The sequence below is a fragment of the Ammodytes marinus genome, assembly GCF_949987685.1.
Source record: "Ammodytes marinus genome assembly, chromosome: 12".
NCBI classification, from domain to species: Eukaryota; Metazoa; Chordata; class Actinopteri; order Uranoscopiformes; family Ammodytidae; genus Ammodytes; species Ammodytes marinus.
The window spans coordinates 30,943,726-30,965,941 of NC_137216.1; the positions used below are offsets into that span (position 1 = coordinate 30,943,726).

Below are 22,216 nucleotides of genomic sequence, written 5' to 3' on the forward strand. Positions count from 1 at the left end.
CTATCTATCTATCTATCTATCTATCTATCTATCTATCTATCTATCTATCTATCTATCTCTCTATCTATCTATCTATCTATCTATCTATCTATCTATCCATCTATCTATCTATCTATCTATCTATCTATCTATCTATCGAATTACTTTTTTTCTTTTCAATACTCTGAATCAGAAACCGCAACTTCTAAAGCACTTCCATCAACTAAACTTTCCATAATCATCTGAAGGTTAGTAAAGAAGGATTTGTTCATATGTTGTTCATTTTTCTGACCTATGATATTCTTGATTTATACAATGAAAAAAGTCTGTATTCAAAATCTGTTCTGTAAAAAACTTTTGGACACTAATATGTTGTCAAGATGAAATACTCCCTGCGTTCCAAATCACATACTTTTTCTTTTTACTACACTACATACTAAAGTACAGAAGAGTTTTAGTCTTTTTACTACACTACATACTAAAGTACAGAAGAGTTTTAGGGCCACGGGAGAGAGAAAAAAAAATCAGATAAGGAAGACTTTTTTTTTCATTATGTCAAGAAATGTCAAGAATAAAGACGAATACTCCAAAATGCTATTGGAGTTAGTGGGGCATTTATGTATTTTTAGCATATTACAATTGACCTGCATAGTATTGGGACATCCTAAATCTTTTTCTGGCATACTAAATAGTAGGGAAGTATGGGGATTGGAACGCAGGGTTTATTTTCTTTATGTCACTGTGTGTCTCACTGTGTGGGTCGTCGGCCAGCAGCGGTCCGATAACGTTTGACGGGCTGGACGCGCCGGCTGCGTTCTCAGCGAAGACTCTGTAGTTGTATTTGTTCTTGTATTTCAGGCCAGACACCTGGAGGGAAAAGAGTTTGAACAAAATGTAATTAAAAGTGAATTTTATAGAATGAATAAAACAGTCATTGCAGAAGAAAAGGGCCATTCAAAGCAAAACTATTCTTGAAGCTGTAGCAAGTATTTTTGGATTACTCATATGTGCCTGTTTTATATACAGAATGTATTGTTCTATGTTATTTGAGTATAATATAATGTACTTTTATCTGTACATGTATTTGTATCAAAAATGTATAAAATATAAAAATGTATATAATAAAATAAAAAATTAAATCAATTTATTTTTTAATTTAGGAAAATTTAGGAAAATTTAAGAAAATGTTGGAAAATTTAAGATTTTTTTTTTTTTTTTTTTTTTTTTCAAATAACCAAAATCTGAATTATTACTAAATCAGGATGAGGATTGTAGTGTTTTCCTGACCTTGTAGAAGAGGTCTTGACAGAGGCGTGCGTTGCATCTCATCCATTTCCCCGTGCCGTCTTCACTGCGTTCGATGATGTATCCTGTGATCATGCTTCCTCCGTTCTTCATGGGCGTCTCCCAACTCAACTGCACCGAGCTCTTGTTCTGATCTGCATACACCAGGTTCAGAGGGGGGCTGGGGCACTCTGCAGGGGGGACACACAGTCAAAGTAAGATTAATTTATATAGCACATTTAAAAACAACATTAGATGACCAAAGTGCTGTACAAAAATTATGAGTTATGTATTTGTTTCTTAGGATCCAATTTATTTTTTCTTTTTTTCTTTCCTTTTTTACTGCTCATTTGTTTTATTTAGTTTGTATTATTTTAAACATGTTCAATAAAGACTTAAAGGCCTACTTCACCGGTTTGAATATGAAGGTGTATTGAATTCTGAGATCCTATGTAGTATAAATGTGTCACAGTAAAAGACATCACAGTAATATTTACAAAGTAATTTTTTTTTTAACCCTATATTTCTCTTTCTGTGATGTCACGAGAAAGAGAAATATAGGGTTAAAAAAACACTCTTTCTGCCTTTTCTCAGGCTAGGATGAACCGATTTCAATTTTTTTCGCACATTTATACTACATAGGATCTCAGAATTCAATACACCTTCATATTCAAACTGGTGAAGTAGGCCTTTAAAAAAAAAAGAAAAGAAAATGAGCTCACCGATTGGGTCCATGATCTTGACGGGCTGTGAGGCGGCGCTGGGTTTGCCCGCGCCGGCCTTGTTCTGCGCTCTCACTCTGAAGATGTATTCTTTGTTCTCGATGACGTCGTTAACTATGGCGCTCAGCTCGTTGTCCTTGGTTACCTGGGTTCAAAAACAATACAGGGAGAGGACGTTTTGGTTTCAGGGTTTGAGGACATTGAGATGGAAAAGGACGTTCGTTTATTTTGTTTATACAATTAATACAATTCTTGGGGAAAAATTACAAACAAAATGTTGGTCTCTTTATCAAAAAATGGACACTGTGTCGCGCCACTGTAAGAGGCCTTAAAGGTGGAGTCAGTGATTCTGGAGAATGCTCGTTGACAAAATCACTTATTGTCAAGATCAGTGAAAAAAATTCAGTGTTAATACATAGTATATATGCTCTGTACACTGGCATAGGGAAGTTGAACAAAGGAGCCCAACATTGCTTGAATCATACCAGTTTACAGAGCATAGGCTGTATATTACCACTAGATTTTTATTTTGTGCACAAGCAGTACAGACAGGTATCGGATCGTGAGGAGATATTCACTGATTTTGACAAAACGGGATTTTGACAACAAGCGAGTAGACAATTTTGTAGGTACTGTTATTGTATACAACTCTGGGAAAAGAGACCACTCCAAATGTTCAGTGTCTCTCGTTTTACTATTTATAGACATATGTTTGAGTAGAATGAACATTTTGGTTTTATAATATAAACTACTAACAACATTTCTACCAAATTCCAATAAATTGTTTGTCATTAAAGAGCATTTTCAATAAGTTATGTAGAGATGAAGATTTAAGAAAAATCCATAGTGGTCTCTTAATTTTTTCCGGAGCTGTAGATACACCACAAAACATTTTAAAAAGGTATTTGTTACCTGTACTGGGGGATCGTGAGGAGATATTCACTGATTTTGACTAAACGTGATTTTTGACAACAAGCGACTAGACAATTGTGTACGTACTGTTATAGTATATAAACAAAATAAAACATTGTAAAAGGTATTTGGTTACCTGTACTGGGGACCATTTCACTGAGGTGCGGTCTCTCAGTTCAATGACGTATGAAGTGATGGGTGAACCACCATCGGTCTCTGGCGGCTCCCACGACACCGTGCAGCCGAACTTACTGACGTTACCGACGATCACATTGAGAGGAGCCTCGGGGACATCTGACAGAGAAACAACAAGATTCATGCATTAAAATCCACTTGAAGACACAGGGTGGTATTTCTGGATTGGTTATTTAAATCACGTTAGTAAAAGACTTAATTTCATCCACTGCCCCAATACAATTAGCTGAACCTCAAGAACAAATTGGTAAATGTGTGAGGTTTGCCCCAGTTTAGTTTTAGCTTTGTTTTGTTTCTTGTGTACTTCTAGCTTATTTTCTTAATCATTTTGTCTTAGTTATTTATTTCACTTTTTTTTCTTCTTGTATTTCTTGTCTGTTTATGTGAGGTAGGGAGAGGGGGGAGGGGCGAGGGGGAGGGGGAGGGGGGAGTGGGAGGAGGGAGGGGGGGTTGTGTATGTATTGTATGTGATTACTTATTCTGTTTTTTTTGTCATTATGTAAAAAAACTGTAAAATCACTAAAATAAAAGTAAAAAAATAAATAAATAAATAAATAAATTGGTGAGTTGTTTAATGTTATCTTAGTCAAGTATTGTGCACTTGAACTTTACTTGAAAACTTTGCAAAGAAAATACAACTGCGTAATACAAAACAACTCAAAAACAAAACAGAGCCGTGCGATAGGGTATTATATGGAGATTTCTTTTGAAAGATTCAATATTGTATTATAGTCGGAAATTCTCTGTGAAATGTGAAAAATTGTGTGTTTTAAATTTGCTTGTGAACTGGTTTTAATGTAAAGTGTCTTTAAGAACTAAAAAAAAAATGGGATATGAAATAAACCCCGATCCCCCCGGCTCTGTGTTTATTGTTTTCTAATACTGTAGGCCGTGGTGAAATAAATACTCCAGGATACTAAAGGATTCTTAATAATAATAATAATAATAATAATATATTTTATTTAAAGGCGCCTTTCACGACTCTCAAGGACACCGTACAATCAGATAAATATACAGAACAATCAATTGAATTAAAAACTGTTCAAATAAAGTGGGAAATAGGTGAAGGTTATATATATGGAGAAATGGGAAGGGAAGATCAGGAGGGGTTTGCAAATGTTCTTACCGAACTTGTTCTTGGCCTGTACGGCTTTGTCTGTCTCAGTGTTGGGTCCGCTGCCCACCCTGTTCCTAGCACACACTCTGAACAGATAGAACGAGTCCTTGTGTAGGCCGGTGACTGTGTACTCTGGGCTTTCTGCATGGTCGGTGGCGAGCGTCCATGTTTTACGCTTTATGTCGCGTCTCTCCACAACGTAGGCGATAACTTTAGCTCCTCCGTCGCTCTCTGGTTCCTCCCACGCCAAGCTGACCTCGCCATCGGCTGTGTCTGTCACTTGAAGGTTCTTCACAGGCCCAGGGACGTCTAGGAAAAGAAAAAACACACACATCAATTAAACCCTATAATGAACACTTTATGTGAGAATAAATAACATTTTCAGTATTTTCCTTTCAAAATCATCTGTCTGACTTTCTATTTTCTGCTTAACCATTTGCCTATAGTTTAAACTATGGTTGCGTTCCGAATCTCATTCTCTTTCTTTTTTCTATTCTACATACTACATCCGACGATAAAAAGAATCTAGTTAGGATGCAGTAGGCATACTATTGGGACATACTTTACTCTCTTATTTCATCATAACATTGCGCCTTGATCTTGCCTCTTGCTTTAATATCCGTCGCATCCCCGTTTGTTTTCATATGGAGGCTTCGTCGATGTTACGTCACTTCACGTGTGCACTGGATTGTGGGTCAGAATCGCCCAAATAGTTTGCACTTTTCAACACTAACAATCTTGGCCGCATGAAGTAGGACATCCGGGTACTTCTAACCATCCTAAATCTGGCCACAAGAATCGGGACATCCTAAATCTTTTTTCTACATACTATATAGTAGAAAGTATGAGATTCGGAACACAACCAATGTCCTTAGAAACCTGTAAAGTAGAGTATGCCATGTTGGTTGTTTGTTTTATTTTGTCTTTTGTTCGTGTGTTCACTTTTTCAGTTGTGTGTTTGTGTTCTTTAAAAAAAAATTAACCCGTCTTAATTTATATGGTTTCAATTTTTAGAAGTTCATGTGAGAGCAGATAGATTGTTTTTTTATGGTTTACAAATTCAGATCAGAACAGAATCATCCAATCAAGTTAAAAAAAATTCAAGAGATACCCTGCGTTCCGAATCTCATACTCTTTCTTTTTTCTATTCTACTACATACTACATCCGACGATAAAAAGAATCTAGTACATACATTGGGACATACTTTTAGTTATTTAATGAACACAAACCAAAAGTTCCTCGGAGCACCTTTAAACTTTCTAGTAACTCACCAATGACTTCCAGATTGATGAAAGCCTCTCCCTCTCCGTGCTTGTTCTTGATGGTGATCTTGTAGCGTCCCTGGTCCGACTTCAGCGGGTCTTTCAGTCTGTACTCTGTGCGATCGGCGGAGGTGTGTATGTTGTCTTTGTTCAGGCTCTGTCCGTTGTAGATCCAGTCGGCCTGTGCCTTGGGATACGCGCTGTAAGGAACGGCCATTGTGATGGGCTTCCTGGCATCTGTCACATAGGTCTGGTCTGTGGTCTTTATCTTAGGAACCGCTACAGAGAAGCAAAGGAGAGACAGCACTGAATACACTAATATTTTAGAAAAAAACTAAATGTACGGGTGCATTTAAAACATTATATATCATGGAAAAGTTAATTTTTTTAAACATACAGTAAAGTGAAATATTTCAAGTATTTTTATTTCTTAATTATTTTGATGATGAACCACCTACAGAGAAGCAAAGGAGAAACAGTCAGAGAAAGCACTGAAAACACTAATATTTTATTTTATTTCCCATTATTTTTGGGCATTTTTATGCTTGATTCGACAGCTTTGGAGAGACAGATATGACATAGGGTATGAAGGAGAATGACATGCAGAGAACAAAAAAAAAAAAAAAAAAAATTTAAATTTAAAATAATTCACTTCATCAAAATGAATCCAGAATAAACTACAGTTTCACTTCTGGAATTAATTTTTTTTTCATGATAATCTAATTCTGATCTCTTACCTGCCAGCTCCAGCTTGGCCTTGGCGTCTTTGTCTTTAGCGATGATCCTGTATTCTCCCTGATCGCGTGGTCTGATCTCACACACCTAAATCAAATCAAATCAGTTTTATTTGTCTAGCCCAATATCACAAATAGACATTTGCCTCAGTGGGCTTTACATTCCATACAATATGACACCCTGCCCTTATCTATCTATCTATCTATCTATCTATCTATCTATCTATCTATCTATCTATCTATCTATCTATCTATCTATCTATCTATCTATCTATCTATCTATCTATCTATCTATCTATCTATCTATCCCTCTGCCCTTACACCCTTAGCTCGGCTGAGAAAAAACTCCCAGTAAAAAAAACCTTTTCCGGGATTTTAAAAATGTAGAAATCTCAGCGAGAGTCGACAGAATAAGGGATCCCTCTCCCAGGACGGACATACTGCAATAGATGTCATAAGTAGAGAACATTCACGAAGGAATTTGATGGGCTTCACAGTCCCGTACCTGTAGTCTGTGGATTTTCCCCTCGCTCATCATCTGGTATTTGTCTCCCTGGACGACTGTCATATTGTTTCTCAACCATTTCACTTCCACTCTGTCTTTGTTCAGCTCCACCTCAAACACAATGTCTGAGCCGGGAGGTTCAAACACATCCTGGGGCGGTCTCACGATCTCCACCGCGGTCTCTGCAATAAAGAATGAGATTTATGTTACAGTGTGTAAAGAAAATTATGATATTTTAGCGTCATCTAGTGGTGAGATTGTAGATGTCAACGCTCCCTTGCTAACCCCTCTCTCTTTGGGAGAATTGTAAAGAAGCTACGGTGGCCTTCAAGGACAAGAAGCTATAGCTACTAAAGATGGCATCATCCACCACTGCCTCAAGTCTTTCCTACAATATCAAGTGATGAGGTGAAGATGTATTTAGTTATTTATTCTATAGTACTTCTTCTTCTTCTTCTTGGTCTTCCAACAGGTGCATTTCCCCAGGACGCCCACTATATATAAAAACATGTAAGGCCGTTAAGTTTGTACGTTCTGGCGGCCTCCCAGGTATGTCGATAAGAAATAAGCTAAAAAAGAAAACTTTTATTTACACTAATTAAAAATTACCGAGGAATATAATAATCCATTTCTACCAAGTCTGTTCTAAGAAAATGCAGATTCCCCTTTACACACACGGCACGTTTAAGACAGAGAAAAGTGAATTGACAGATATTCAAATGAAACGTACCTTCCACGAAGAGGCGGGCTCTAGATCTCTTCTCGTCCACTCCACAGGCGTATTCACATTCATCGTCAGGCCTGCACTCCTTGATACGCAGGGTGCACACCTTCCCTTCTTTCTCAAATGAGTATCTGGGAAAAATAAAAACAGTTTGGTTATTTATGTTTTCTTCATGAACACTATATGTCTATCTGTCTGTCTGTCTGTCTGTCTGTCTGTCTGTCTGTCTGTCTGTCTGGGAATAAAGACATTTTCAGAAATGGGCTGCAAACATGTTTTCAAATTTGCTGAATGAAGTAAAGTCACTCACATCCAAACATAATGTACAATAAAGTTTTCATTGTTTGAACAAACCTGGGTACTTTTCTGATCACACATCGGTTTCTATCAATGAATTTATCTGTCTGTCTGTCTGTCTGTCTGTCTGTCTGTCTGTCTGTCTGTCTGTCTGTCTGTCTGTCTATCTATCTATCTATCTATCTATCTATCTATCTATCTATCTATCTATCTATCTATCTATCTATCTATCTATCTATCTATCTATCTATCTATCTATCTATCTATCTATCTATCTATCTATCCATCCATCCATCCATCCATCCATCCATCCATCCATCCATCCATCCATCCATCCATCCATCCATCCATCCATCCATCCATCCATCCATCCATCCATCCATCCATTCACAGTCAAATACACTCAAGTTTCATTCTCTCTACTTCATATTATTTGAACCAACCTTGGTCCTTCTCTGATCTCGCGTCCGTTTCTGTACCACTTGACTTCTGCCTTCTCTTTGGTGAGCTTGCACGTGAACTCTGCGTCCTCAAACTCGATGATGGTCTGGTCCTTCATGTGTGTGGAGAAGTCTGTGGGCGCCTCACTGATAATCAACTCTGCGGTGGATTTATCATCCCCGGCCATGGCTGTGTACTCTCCCTCGTCTGCCAGTGTGCAGTCCTTAATGGTGAGAGTGTGTTTGTCTTTGTCCACTCGGTACACGATGCGTTTGTTGAACACTATCTCCACGCCGGCCTTGATCCACTTGATCTTGGCCTTTTCTCTGTTGACTTTGCAGGAGAAGCTCACGGTCTTCTTCTCTTGAGTGTCGATGTCTTCAAGAGGACTGGTGATCTTCAGACTCTCCTCTGAAAATATACAACACAACAAATTAAAAGTTAGAGAATAATCGATTATTCATTTTACATAGAAAATAGGTCTTATTTATAATGTTTACGATCGTTTTCTTACTAACATAAGGGTTTGGCTAACAGTATAATACATGATGATATTTTTCATGTAAAATCAGACATGCAGCACCGACACATCACTATATATACACATTTTAATTTGATTCGTTGAAGATACAAGACACTATAAGCAAGAAAATAATAATAAAGCAATAAACGTAGTTCAAATTAGATTATTTAAGTCAAAAATGTGCAATAAAATTTTTTTTTTTTTTTTTTTTAAATAAGTAATTTATCAGATTCATAATTTCGGCAACTTAAAAAAGACTACTAGTTTATTGCAGATAGATAGATAGATAGATGGATAGATGGATAGATGGATAGATGGATAGATGGATAGATGGATAGATGGATAGATGGATGGATAGAGGGATAGAGGGATAGAGGGATAGATGGATAGATGGATAGATGGATAGATGGATGGATGGATAGATGGATGGATAGAGGGATAGAGGGATAGAGGGATAGATGGATAGAGGGATAGAGGGATAGATAGATAGATAGATAGATAGATAGATAGATAGATAGATAGATAGATAGATAGATAGATAGATAGACCCACTGACCTTTGACGGTGAGTTTGCAGGAGCTCTTTGCCTGCTCTCCTCGTTGGTTGGTCAGGCTGATGCTGTAGTTCGCCTCGTCTCCCTTCTGCGCGGCTTTGATCCGGAGAGAGAACACGTTGTCTCGCTGCACCATCACGTACTTCCCGCTCTCAAACAGCGTGTCGTCGTCTTTCAGCCATTTTGCTTTGGCGCCCTCAGAGTTCACTTCACAGTTCAGCACGATCTCCTGGTTCTCTTTGGCCTCTGTGTCCTTCAGCGGTGTGATCACCTTCAGTTTCTCTGTTTGGGTTCGAATAGCAAAGGAGAATTGTGAGCCTTGATCTGTGTGTGTGTGTGTGTGTGTGTGTGTGTGTGTGTGTGTGTGTGTGTGTGGGTCTGTCTGTCTGTCTGTCTGTGTGTTTCTCTGTCCGTCTGTCTGTCTGTATGCCTGTGTGTGTCTGTCTGTCTGTGTCTGTCTGTGTGTCTGTCTGTCTGTGAATGTGTGTCTCTCTGTCCGTCTGTGTGTGTGTCTGCCTGTCTGTCTGTGTCTGTGTGTCTGTCTGTGAATGTGTGTCTGTCTGTGTGTATGTATGTCTCTCTCTCTGTCTGTGTGTCTGCCTGGCTGGCTGTCTGTCTGTCTCTCTCTCTCTCTCTCTCTCTCTGTCCGTCTGTCTGTCTCCCTGTCTGTCTGTCTGTCTGTCTGTCTGTCTGTCTGTCTGTCTGTCTCTTACCCAGCACGGTGAGATCAGCGCTGGCTCTGGTAGTTCCTATCATCACCACGTACGCTCCGTCGTCCGTCAGTTCGCTGTTCTTGATGACCAGCGTGCGTTTCTTCCCGTCGCTGACCATCTGGTACTTCTCTCCGGGCATCAGCTCAATGTCGGCCATCATCCATTTCACCTCGTAGGTTTCCTTAGACACGGAGCAGGTGAATTCGGCTTTCTGGCCCTCAACCACCTCCGTGTTCTGGATCCGCGAGATAAACTCAGCGGCGAGTTCTGAAAGAAATGAAATGGTTTTCCATGTGTGTGAGTCAAAACATATCTGATAGTGGCTGATATTTCATTTCCAAAATAGAATATTATTTTTTTTATATATCTTTATTTTTATTTTTTTTACTATGGAAAAGGGGTAGGATTAAATAAGTGTATACTTCTTCCTGCTCCTTTTCGGGCATGTCACATCAATACAGATTATTTTTTTTATTTTTTTTTTATTTTTGTGAAGTCTTTTAAACATAAATTTTGTTTGTTGTATTTTTGTGCTTTTCATTTAGTTTTGTATTGTTTTTGATATGTCTGAAATAAAATACAAAATGAAAATGAGAATAATTTTACAATTAATTAAAACAAAACAAGCATTTAAAAGAGTTCCTAACATACACACACACACTGCAGGCTCAGTAGTTCTTTAGTGTTAGCAGATCTTGGGTGAATAACTTTCATGCAAGAATATTTCACTATTTCACTCAAGCACCTGTAACTGTGACAATGGCTGCATTTTTTTTTCAATTGAAAATCATATAGTTGGAATGCACTGACACAAGGAACACTTTAAAATGAATGATGAGTTTTGGTACCATTAACCTTGAAATTTCGCTTCATATTTCTACTGTATTTGATCTTATCTTTACTATTATTGACATGGCCTTTCTTCATTGTATGTCTATTCTAATGTGAAGCCTATAATACATATCTAATAATGTTGTTTTAGTGTGTTTTCGTATCGTTAATCTTGAGATTTCACTTCATATTTCTACTGTATTTGATCTTATCTTTACTATTATTGACATGGCTTTTCTTCATTGCATGTCTATTCTAATGTGAAGCCTATAATACATATCTAATAATGTTGTTTTAGTGTGTTTTCGTACCGTTAATCTTGAGGTTTCCGGTGGTCTTGACCCCGGAGCTGAGCCTGCAGCTGTATTCTCCTGCGTCCTTCAGCTTCAAGTCCTGGATGAGGAGGATTCTTCTGCGTCCGTCCACCATGTGTTCATAACGTCCCACCTTCATTGAATTTTTAGACATCATTAAAAGATTACTAGACAATATTATTGGATAAATACCACACTATTATTAGATGAATATGTATTTGGTAATGAATTTAAACTATTGATTCTTCTTCTCAGCCCTTTTTCAAACGGGTAAAGCAAGTGTTTATTTTCATTTGTGGTTTCCATTGTTTGTTAAAATATTACTTTATTAATTATAACTGTGTCCAGCATTTTATTTAATTGTTTATAATTGCAAATGTTTTCTTTAAAATAAAATAAAATGAAATGAAATAAAATAAAATAAAATAAAATAAAATAAAATAAAATAAAATAAAATAAAATAAAATAAAATAAAATAAAATAAAATAAAATAAAATAAAATAAAATAAAATAAAATAAAATAAAATAAAATAAAATAAAATAAAATAAAATAAAATTAAATAAAATTAAATAAAATTAAATTAAATAAAATTAAATAAAACAAAAATACAACCCAACCCACCTCAGGCAGCTCTGTGTCTCCTCTGAACCAGGAGACATCAGCTCCGGCCTTGGAGACTTCACAGATGAGCTTCACGCTGTCTGTCTCTGTTCCCTCCACGTTGGGAAGGTTCTTAGTGAAGCGCGTCTCCTCCTCTGTAGACAGACAACAGTGTGTCAGTGGAAAAAAATCAATAATCACAATGTTTTTTGTTTGCTTTTGGGGAATTTTTATGTTGTTTTTATTAGACAGTGTGTAGTGACAGAGATTAAATGTGTCAGAGAGGGGAATGACATGCAGAGAACGACCCGGGCTGGATTCTAACCCGGGTCTGCTGTGGAGAGGACTGAGACTCTATGGGGGGGGGGGGATTCTAACCACTACATCACGAGCGCCCCCAATATATATTCACAATATTTTAACCTCTTCTTCTTCTTTTCTAATTTCTGTAAACTTTATCAAACTTAAATGACAATATCTTTAATGTGGATTGATAAATATGCCTATAACTCTTTTCAGATGCTTTACTATCATGAAACTAACTCCCCAAATGACATGAGTTAGAAGGATAGATAGATAGATAGATAGGTATGTAGGTAGATAGATAGGTAGATAGATAGATAGATAGATAGATAGATAGATAGATAGATAGATAGATAGATAGATAGATAGATAGATAGATAGATAGATAGATAGATAGATAGATAGATAGATAGATAGATAGATAGATAGATAGATAGATAGATAGATAGATAGATAGATAGATAGATAGATAGATAGATAGATAGATAGATAGATACATAGATACATAGATAGATGCTTAACTATCATGAAACTAACTCCCCACATGACATAGTTAGAAGGATTTTTTGGAGTTGGGTTTACAGTCACGGGGGCTTTAAAAAGGTGCAGATATTACACACTGCAACTTTAAAGTGAAATCAAAAAGTGTATTCTCACCGACGACAGTGAGCATGCCGGAGGATTTGTTTGTCTTTGCGTCGATCTCGTATTCCGCCTCGTCGTCAAACACAGACTTGTGGACGACCAGCGTGTGCTTACGACCGTCAGCGATTATCTCGTATTTCTTCCCCTTTCTGATTTCACTTCCGTCTTTAAACCAGCGGACCTATAAAAGACAGACAGCAGGAACGAGAGGTTAGAAATACTGTTTTAAAGCATTAAACCTGCAGTGTGTAGAATTTTGGGTTTTATTTCCTAGCAGATTTTGTAGAAAGTAATTATAATATCCATAAGTACATTTAATTTAGTGCATAATAGCTGAAAACATTTTTTTTAATTATTTATTTTTCCCGTAGAAAGGGTCTCATATATGTCCATATTTCTGCATATTTTGGACCAAGGCCTAGTGCCGCCATTTTGAAAGTGTCATAGTTGGAATGTCATCAGGTGCATTGTTTAAAATTTAGAATTGTTCTTGTCCTTGAAGGCCACTGTAGCTTCTGTTATTATTCTAAAGGGGTGGGGTTACCCAGGGAGCGTTGCATTCTAGAACTTTGTAGAACTTTCTTGATGATGTCATATTACACACTGCACCTTTAAGGTCAAACCCCCTACATCCTCTACATGCAGAGTTTCTACTCCTGCCACTAAGGAGGAGATATAACTTACAGGAAGAGGGCCAAGACAAACAGATATCTGAAATACATTTGTTCCCTCAGCTGTTGGCTTCCTAAACAAACTAGGATAGTAGCTTTGTCTTTCTTAAGCAATGTAAATTATATTCCATGATGTCTCCTGTATGCTTTATGCTTTTATGTTTTTATGTTCTGTGTTTTGTATTTATTATGATTAGGGATGTCCATGGTTAACCTGTTAACCGTTAAGAAGATCTTTAACCGGTTAATATTAAAGGTTAAACGGTTAAAAAAATAAATAATCATCTTAATTTCTCTCAAATCCGGACTCTTGTTTTGATATTGCTATCGTGTGTGTAAATTTATGTACATTTCAGTCACTTATTGCACTTTCCGCTCCTACATTCTCATACTAGACCTCTTCTCACAACAGACAAGGTGCCGTGTGAATGTCAAAATGTAGGCATTTAAATTGGCTACTGGTCCCTGAATTTTTTTAAAATTAATATGCCGGTCCTTGGAACAAAAAAGGTCGGGAGCCCTGCTATAATGCGTCATGTATTTCACTATAAATAGGCTACATTAAATCTTAATGGTTAACCGGTTAATAACCGTTCTTTCTTATGGTTAACCGGTTAAAGAAAAAATTCTAAATGGCCATCCCTAATTATGATTATTTGTTTGTTGTGTGACATTGTTAACTACTGAATGCAGAACAAATTGCCCCTCGGGGACGATAAAGATTTATCAAATCAAATCAAATCAAATTAGACTTAACTAGCTCTATTGTCCTTTAACCGTACAGGCAGAGCGCACATGTGAATAAAATTACGTTCCACTGCTCTCTACATAACTTATTGAAAATGCTCTACAGTAAATGACAATATTTTTATTGTGAATTTGGTAGAAATGTTGTCGGTAGTTTATATTATAAAACCAAAATGTTCATTCTACTCAAACATATGCCTTTAATAATAGTAAAACGAGAGACACTGAACATTTGAAAGTGGTCTCTTATTTATTTTTTCCAGAGCTGTAGCCACAGAAAGCGTTCTCACCTTGACGTCATCTCTGGACAGTTCACATTCAAACCTGGCAGATTCCTTCTCTCTGACCTCCACGTCATGGAGCGGTGACGGGAACTCTACATGAGGAGCTGCAAGAACAAAACCAGAAGATTCATTATTATTATTTTATTTTTTTAAAGATTATTTTTTTGGGGGGTATTTTTATGCTTTATTAAACAGTTTGTAGAGATAGATAGAGATTAAATGTGACAGAGAGGGGAATGACATGTAGAGAACGACCCGGGCTGGATTCTAACCCGGGTCTGCTGTGAAGAGGACTGAGACTCTATGAGGAGGGGGGGGGGGGAGAGCTCCTCAAAATCACAATGTTTGAAACACCCCTCGTCTCGTAAGTCCGACTAGCTTAAATTTCCACAGGTCCAGCTCAATGTGCTCTACAAAAATGTTTTACCAAATTTTGCATAAAATGTAATACAGTCATTTGACATCTGCTTTATGGATTTTCAACCTATCACCACCAAAGTTGGCATACAGACTTAGGGGAGCATCACTTCAGCAACATTGGTCAAGAAACATGGCCGCAGTTGAACAAAACATCTTAGCAAGTGCAGGGCTTGGCTGAAAGTTTGATATAGTAACTGTCGATTGTCGAATCATCACCAAACTTGGTTCTTAGCTTTTGTTCCTCATCTAATTATTTAAATTACGGTATTGTAAACAGAAGGAAATTGTCACAATAAAAAAAACACATTTAGGCTACTAGATGAAAATCTAACGGGGAACAACTTTAAAGAGTTCTTTATTAAGTTCTACAAACTGGTTCTCCAATCTTTTTTTTTTTTTTTTTTTAAGATATTTCTTTGGCATTTTGATGCTTTATTGATAGTGTAGAGACAGAGTTGAAATGGGGCAGAGAGGGGAGTGACATGCAGAGATAGACCGCGGGCTGGAATCGAACCCGGATCCGCTGCTGGCCAAGGCCCATGGGGGGGACGCCCTACCAACTGAGCTAAGGGCGCCCCCAGGTTCTCCAATCTTTACTCACGTTCGACGTTGAGGAAACAGGAGGTCTTGAAGTCCTTGGCGTCGCAGGTGTAAGTCCTGGAGTCGTCCAGAGTGCATTCATGGATGAGCAGCTTCCTCACACAACCTTCCACGATCATCTCGTACTTCTTGGTCTTTCTGATATCCTGTCCATCTCTGAACCATCTCACCTGTCACAGGGCAATTTATCATGTTACTATATGTGTTCAGATCTTCACCCACATTTTAAAAGGTGCTATGTACGAGGAACTTATAAATATTTCTGAAACAGCCACATTTTTCCTCTGATGATCATGAATTACATGTAACAGCAAACGAGACCATCAGTGCAAAGAATGCTATTTTTATATAGTTTTTATTAATGCCTTTGTCATGGGTATATGCTCACCCAGGAACAACAGCTGGCGTAGGTAAAACACTACCGCTTTTGTCCAAAGGGGGCGATAGAATTAACACACACTGAAAGTTCCTCGGAGCAGCTTTAAGGGAATTAAAATGTCTCTTACCTCCGCATTCTCTCTGGAAACTTCACACTCGAGCGTTGCCGTGGATTCCTCTTCAACCGTCTGGTCGACCAGAGGCTTGGAGAACTCTACTGGTGGCTCTGTACGTACACACATTATCGAAATGATGAAAGAAAAGATTTAAAATCATTGGAAGGGGCCACCAGTTGTTAATGGGACACTTATTTTACACCGCAGCAATAATAACATTTCAATACAGACAGAATACTAGATGCATGAAAGGGTAAAATCAGAAATAGTTCAAAAAAATGTATTCCACAAGTCAACTTTGAAAAAATGTATATACATATTTTTTAAACCATTCCAATGTCGACTCCATGACTACCGCACTTGCTTTAAACTTCCTACAAACAGCCTAGATAATCTTACCATTGACTGTGAGGTTAGCTTCTGTCTGGAAGTCTTTGGCGGTGATCTTAATCTGTCCGGCTTCACTGAGTTGGACGTCACGCAGTGTCAAACTGTGGACCGTCCCCTCAGACTTCAACACCACCTGAAATGGAACCACATGGTCAGTTTCGACATTTACATTTTTTTATAAGACAGTTGGAGACAGAGATGAAATGGGTCAGAGAGGGGAATGACATGCAGAGAACGACCAGGGCTGGATTCTAACCCTAATTTGAAAATAACTCATGAGCTTTTAATCAATCTCCTTAGTGTGTGTGAAAGGTAAATACATTTGTATGCCGAATCAAGAAGACAAACTAAAATTGGGTGTTAATGTCTGCAGGGTTTTACCTGCATAGAGAATTTTTTTTGCGCCCACCAAAGTGGTTTTATGCCCCCCCCCCCAAAGGAAAATCACCAGAGCCAGAATGATAAAAATTGAGAATATATTTAGCTATTTAAAACCTCTCCAAATATGTTTCTAGTTCAGCCTAATACAAGCCATCCTTTTTGTAGGGCTGGGTGATTAATTGCATTTCAATTTATATTATTGCTTCCCTCCATCATGAAAACAAAATAACCGTAATAAAACAATCATTGAAACTTTCCTTTCTCAACCCCACACCGTTCTTAAAATTCAAAAACTATTCGCCTTTACTGTTGCAGTCGCGACCCCCAAAAAGTTGTTCAGTGTTCTCACCCCCCAAAGGCCCATTCTGAGCCAGGAAAAACCCTGGTCCGGTTGGGAAAAATGGAAGCCATGTGTCACAAATGAGAATATGGATCAATGGTCGACAATAGGCTTGATTCGAACAATCAGATTCGACTTTGTAAATTCTAAGTCGGGGATGTCCCTTATTTCTAGGTCAAACATTTTTGGCCCATAAAAAGTAAAGAATTATTTCTTATTTGAATGTGACCATTGCTTCTCTGATTGAACCTCCAATGACGAGCGCCAGATGATAGAAAATCCAGATTTCTTTCCAACCAAAATGTGACTCTCGTTGTATTGAGTCCTTATGAAAAGACTACATGGGACTGTTTCACAGGTTTGGATCTAGGAAGCTGGATTGTCAGCTCACCTTGGGAAATATTTGGTTATTGTTTTTAATCTTTGTTATGAATGAACAAATATTATTCTAATGTAATTTTTGTTGGCTTATATATGACCTGGGAAGAACTAATTGGCACGTTTTAGTTTCTGCAATAAACTCTGCACGAATGTGACTGTTTTGTGTTAAAAGGAGCTTTGGTTTTAACCTGCCTTCAGCACTTTTCATATACTTTTACATGTCTTTAAATACCTTTTTTTATCATGCGTTGATGTTACAGTATCGGCTCTATTTATTATTAGATGAGTTTACATTGTGATATGTTCATAATTATTATTTTTTGAGGACCATCTAAACATTATCAATAACTATTATTATATCCTACAATTTTTTCTAAACACTTTATTTTTATTTTTTAAAGAACACATACACAAACAACTGAAAAAGTGAAAACAAACACAAAAGACAAAATAAAATATCCTAATAGTTTTTATATACAGTTGTCATAAAACAATAATTGTAATGAAACTAGTTGGTTAAACTCCAGTCATTGTATAGCAAGTGAAGTGTGTCTTGCATGGCAGCTACTGTATGAGTGTGTGTGTGAACGGGTGAATGTGGTAAGAATTGTAAAGCGCTTTGGGGCTGAGAAAATCGGCTAACAAGCACTGTGTATGTCAAGTCCATTTACCATTTACCATTTAAACTCCATTCATTGCATTGCGAGTGAAGTGTGTGAATTTCCCACAGTCAGCTGAGAGCTGTCAGGCTAAAACGATCGACAGCAGCTGCTTTTTCCTTCCCCGATTTAAACCACTGGCCTCTTGACACCTGACAGCACATCCACAGCCTGCATATCACACTCAGCTGCTACACTCATTACTCAGCCTGCACATCAAAATGCTTCAAAATGCTAGGCTAGGCTCTAAATTTTTTATTTTATTTTACATGTACAGTATTGAGATATATTTACTCAACCTTGTAAAGATTTTAAAAAAAAAATTTAACAGAAGAATTCTTTTATTTTTTATATTTTATATATTTCTTTTTTAGTTTTGTTGTTACGTCATTGCAATAATGTCAGATTGTACTTCATACTATACAACTGTGACGGACTGTATTGTAAGTTGTTTCCGTCCTGGGAGAGGGATCCCTTACTTTGTCGACTCTCCCTGAGATTTCTTCAAAAAAAAATGTAATCCCGGTAAAGGGTTTTTTACTGGGAGTTTTTTCTCAGCCGAGCTAAGGGTGTAAGGGCAGGGTGTCATATTGTATCATACTGTATGGAATGTAAAGCCCACTGAGGCAAATGTCTATTCGTGATCTTGGGCTAAACAAATAAAACTGATTTGATTTGATTTAAACTGTAATAAAAATATTTCTGGGGAAAAAAACGATATACACATCTTAAAATGTAGATCCAGTCGACTGCATATTGCACATAGTAAATATTTTTCATCACATTGCACATTTCAATTTAACTTATCTACTTTTTACTTTCTATTCTATTTTATATATACTGTTTTATATTGCACAGAACATTCCTTTGGCACTTCGTAGTATTTAGAATTCATCTTATGTAAATATAGTTCATCTTGTTTATCTTATTTAACTCTATATTTTTATTTTCATTTTTTCGTTCCAACTGCACTGTGGTCCAGAGAGAAACGCCATTTTGATTCTGATGTATGTCTTCCATATATCAGAACTGAGAATAAAAGACTTTGACTTGACTCTACCAATGCTGTTAGCCCTATTTCCTGGTGCTTTTAGATTAAGAAAAACATTTTTAAATATAAGAATGTTCCACCATGTTGTGCTTTTTCTTGTTTTTTCTTGGATTATTTTAATGTTTATCTTCGTTAAATTAATGTTTAGAATGAGAACTAAGAAGGAACTTGATACTTTCCAACACCAATGAGTTATAAGTCTGTTTTTAAAAGATGCCGACACCCACAGCTGCTGATGACTTCTGTTATTAAGTCATTAATTAAAGCTGGGGTGGAGAATTTGGGGAGAAAATAGCAGTTGGGATAGAGATTTGAATCCAAATTCCTCAACCGCTCCACTTGTTCTCTTTGGTCCCTCCCCTATAGTCCCTCCCTGACACGCTCTACACCAACATTGTCGGTGCCAAAGTGAATGGACAGTCCCAACAGCCAATAAGAACAGCGAATCGGAGCCTCGCTCTGATTGGTCAAAGTGTACAGCTCATGTTCATTTTGACCAATCAGAGATCACATACCCCAGCTTTAAAAGGAGCTACATGGATGTCAGTTTATATAATCTTGATTGGTTTGTGATTTCACCTTTGAGGCAACATGGAACTAGTAGAGTGATCATTTACATATCAAACTGCTCATCACAGTATTGATAATGTAGAATGGGCCGTTAACACACGTCAGGTGATGTCAGTAAAGTTAAAGTGTCTTGTTTTGAAGCTGAGCAGCTCAATTTACAACCAAGATTCAGATACAGACATTGAACCAAGTCTGCTGATATATTATAGAAGACTTTACTTCATCAGTACTTCATTCATAATATTATATACAGCCCCTGAAAAAATTAAGAGACCAGTCTGGATTTTTCTTAAATCTTCATCTCTACATTACTTATTGAAAATGCTCTTAATGACAATATTTTTATTGTGAATTTGGTAGAAATGTTGTCAGTTGTTTATATTATAAAACCAAAATGTTCATTCTACTCAAACATATGCCTATAAATAGTAAAACGAGAGACACTGAACGTTTGGAGTGGTCTCTTAATTTTTTCCAGAGCTGTACGTATATCCGTCTGAATATATTCTGGAGGCATTTGTCTGTGTGTCTGTTGGAAGATTGAGATGTTAATATTGGTTTACGTGCTTCTGTTCTTGTTTTTGATTTTACTTTCTACACTATTTTTTAATCAATATATTTATTGGTTTTTCCTCTTTTTTTTTACAAGAACAAGAACAATAGAAATATACAAACAAAACTGACCAAATAATAACATAAAAAATAAAAAATATATTTATACACATATACTGTATATTATATTAAAAAAATTGAGAGGGGGGGGGGTATTAGTCAGGGGCCAGGGTATTTTCTACACAATTTTATAAGAGCGGGAATACATAAGCATTGTGCCTGCTCTTTCTAGAACTTATCCTTTTTTTTCCTTTGATAGAATTGGATACTTTATCTACCTTTGTTTTTTAACCTTGTGTTTTTATTTAAAATTTTTTTTTTTAAATATTGAATGTTGATTGTTCAAGATAAAATAAAAATCTAATCAAATTTTTAGTTTATTTATTATATATACACAGCTCTGGAAAAACAAGAGACCACTCCAAATGTTCAGTGTCTCTCGTTTTACTATTAATAGGCATTATGTTTGAGTAGAATGAACATTTTGGTTTTATAATATAAACTAATGGCAACATTTCTACCAAATTCCCCCCCACAAAATATTGTCATTAAGAGCATTTTTCCATTAAGTAATGTAGAGATGAAGATTGAAGAAATATCCAGAGTGGTCTCTTAATTTTTTCCAGAGCTCTATATATATTTATTACTACAGTTTTTATCCTTGTATTTTTTGCACCGTGGGTCTGAGAAACGTATTTTCGATGTCTCTGTGTCCGCCACATATTGCAGAAATTGAAAATTACATGACTTTTAAAAAACTTAAACCAGACCAGACCCATTTTAGGCTTTATATCTAAGGTTAGCCCTCTCTGAACCTGGATGTTTTCTTGATTTTAAACTAATATTCACATAGCTGAGGAGCCAAGACATGTCATTACATATCATTTAGGCAAAGCAAGGCAAGGCAAGTTTTATTTCTATAGCACAATTCAGACACAAGGCCATTCAAAGTGCTTTACAGGGGCATGAAATACATCAAGATTAGACATAAGAAATTGCATTTAAGAGGTAGTAAAAACAAAGAATATACATCAAGATTAGACATTAAACATTTAGACAGCTATGTGGAATAGCTGCAATGAAAATCATGTGACTGACAATATAGTTATTTTCTATATACTCTATTAAACTTAATTACTGTTTCATAGTTTCAAACTCATTTGAAAATCTTGGGGAGTCTGTATTCACAAAACCAAATATAATGTAATTGTATTTAGCAGACACTTGCCTAAGAACCATCACTGGACTTAAATCACACTTTTAAATCGCTTCAAATCACCATTATTTATATTCAAAAATGTGGTTGAATCATTCTAGGTTTATTGTAGGATTACTAACACAAACACTAACATTGATTTAACTTTTACTTTCTTTATTTTGTAACCAAGACCCAATGCGCTAAAACACACTCATTATGATTTCAGTGAATTGTTTCTGTCTACAAAATCAAACATTTTTAACATTTCTAGACAAAAATTTGATCTACATTTTATATTATACCTAATACACTTAGCTCCTGACAATGATAGCTAGTTGGATATTTAAATAATATGTTTATGTGGCGTGTGTGAATCTCCGTCCATGTCGACCACATAACAGGCAGTAAAATGGCACTTGCACAACCAGGAGAGAGATCACGTTTCTCCCAAAGAAACTTAAAAAGATCTCCGGTTTCCAAGCGACGATCGAAACTAATCCATCCAGCATTATGACCGGACATCGTTTAAGGGACCCGGACTTTCACCCAAACTTCTATGTCAGCATCAAAACCACACACAGATTTCAGTTCGTGCAGAAAAACCATCACAGCAAAAGTTGTGTGTGACTTTAAAAAATCTGATGCTGTCAAATAGCCCCTCGCTTCTGTTGCCACCTGCCCTGCGCCTCAACCTCCGGGCAGCTGTTAAAAATAACCCCAGCAGAATCGCTTGCAGGGCAGAAAAAGCTTCCCTGCCTGCGT

At 36.8% G+C, this 22,216-nt stretch overlaps 1 protein-coding gene across 1 annotated transcript in view; it reads right to left on the reverse strand.

Moving 5' to 3' along the window:
- Positions 1-22,216, reverse strand: part of ttn.2 (titin, tandem duplicate 2) — a 312,546-nt gene that overhangs the window by 147,091 nt on the left and 143,239 nt on the right. Inside the window, exons 123-141 of the mRNA XM_080038538.1 lie at positions 16,272-16,395; positions 15,885-15,982; positions 15,380-15,548; positions 14,365-14,462; positions 12,669-12,837; positions 11,730-11,863; positions 11,105-11,240; positions 9,963-10,229; positions 9,253-9,531; positions 8,176-8,584; positions 7,442-7,566; positions 6,712-6,893; positions 6,210-6,294; positions 5,482-5,751; positions 4,219-4,518; positions 3,034-3,191; positions 1,986-2,130; positions 1,267-1,454; positions 732-846 (exon numbers count right to left, since the gene is read on the reverse strand). Coding sequence (XP_079894664.1) covers positions 732-846; positions 1,267-1,454; positions 1,986-2,130; positions 3,034-3,191; positions 4,219-4,518; positions 5,482-5,751; positions 6,210-6,294; positions 6,712-6,893; positions 7,442-7,566; positions 8,176-8,584; positions 9,253-9,531; positions 9,963-10,229; positions 11,105-11,240; positions 11,730-11,863; positions 12,669-12,837; positions 14,365-14,462; positions 15,380-15,548; positions 15,885-15,982; positions 16,272-16,395 — 3,451 coding nt within the window. The remainder of the gene's footprint in view (positions 1-731; positions 847-1,266; positions 1,455-1,985; positions 2,131-3,033; positions 3,192-4,218; positions 4,519-5,481; positions 5,752-6,209; positions 6,295-6,711; positions 6,894-7,441; positions 7,567-8,175; positions 8,585-9,252; positions 9,532-9,962; positions 10,230-11,104; positions 11,241-11,729; positions 11,864-12,668; positions 12,838-14,364; positions 14,463-15,379; positions 15,549-15,884; positions 15,983-16,271; positions 16,396-22,216) is intronic.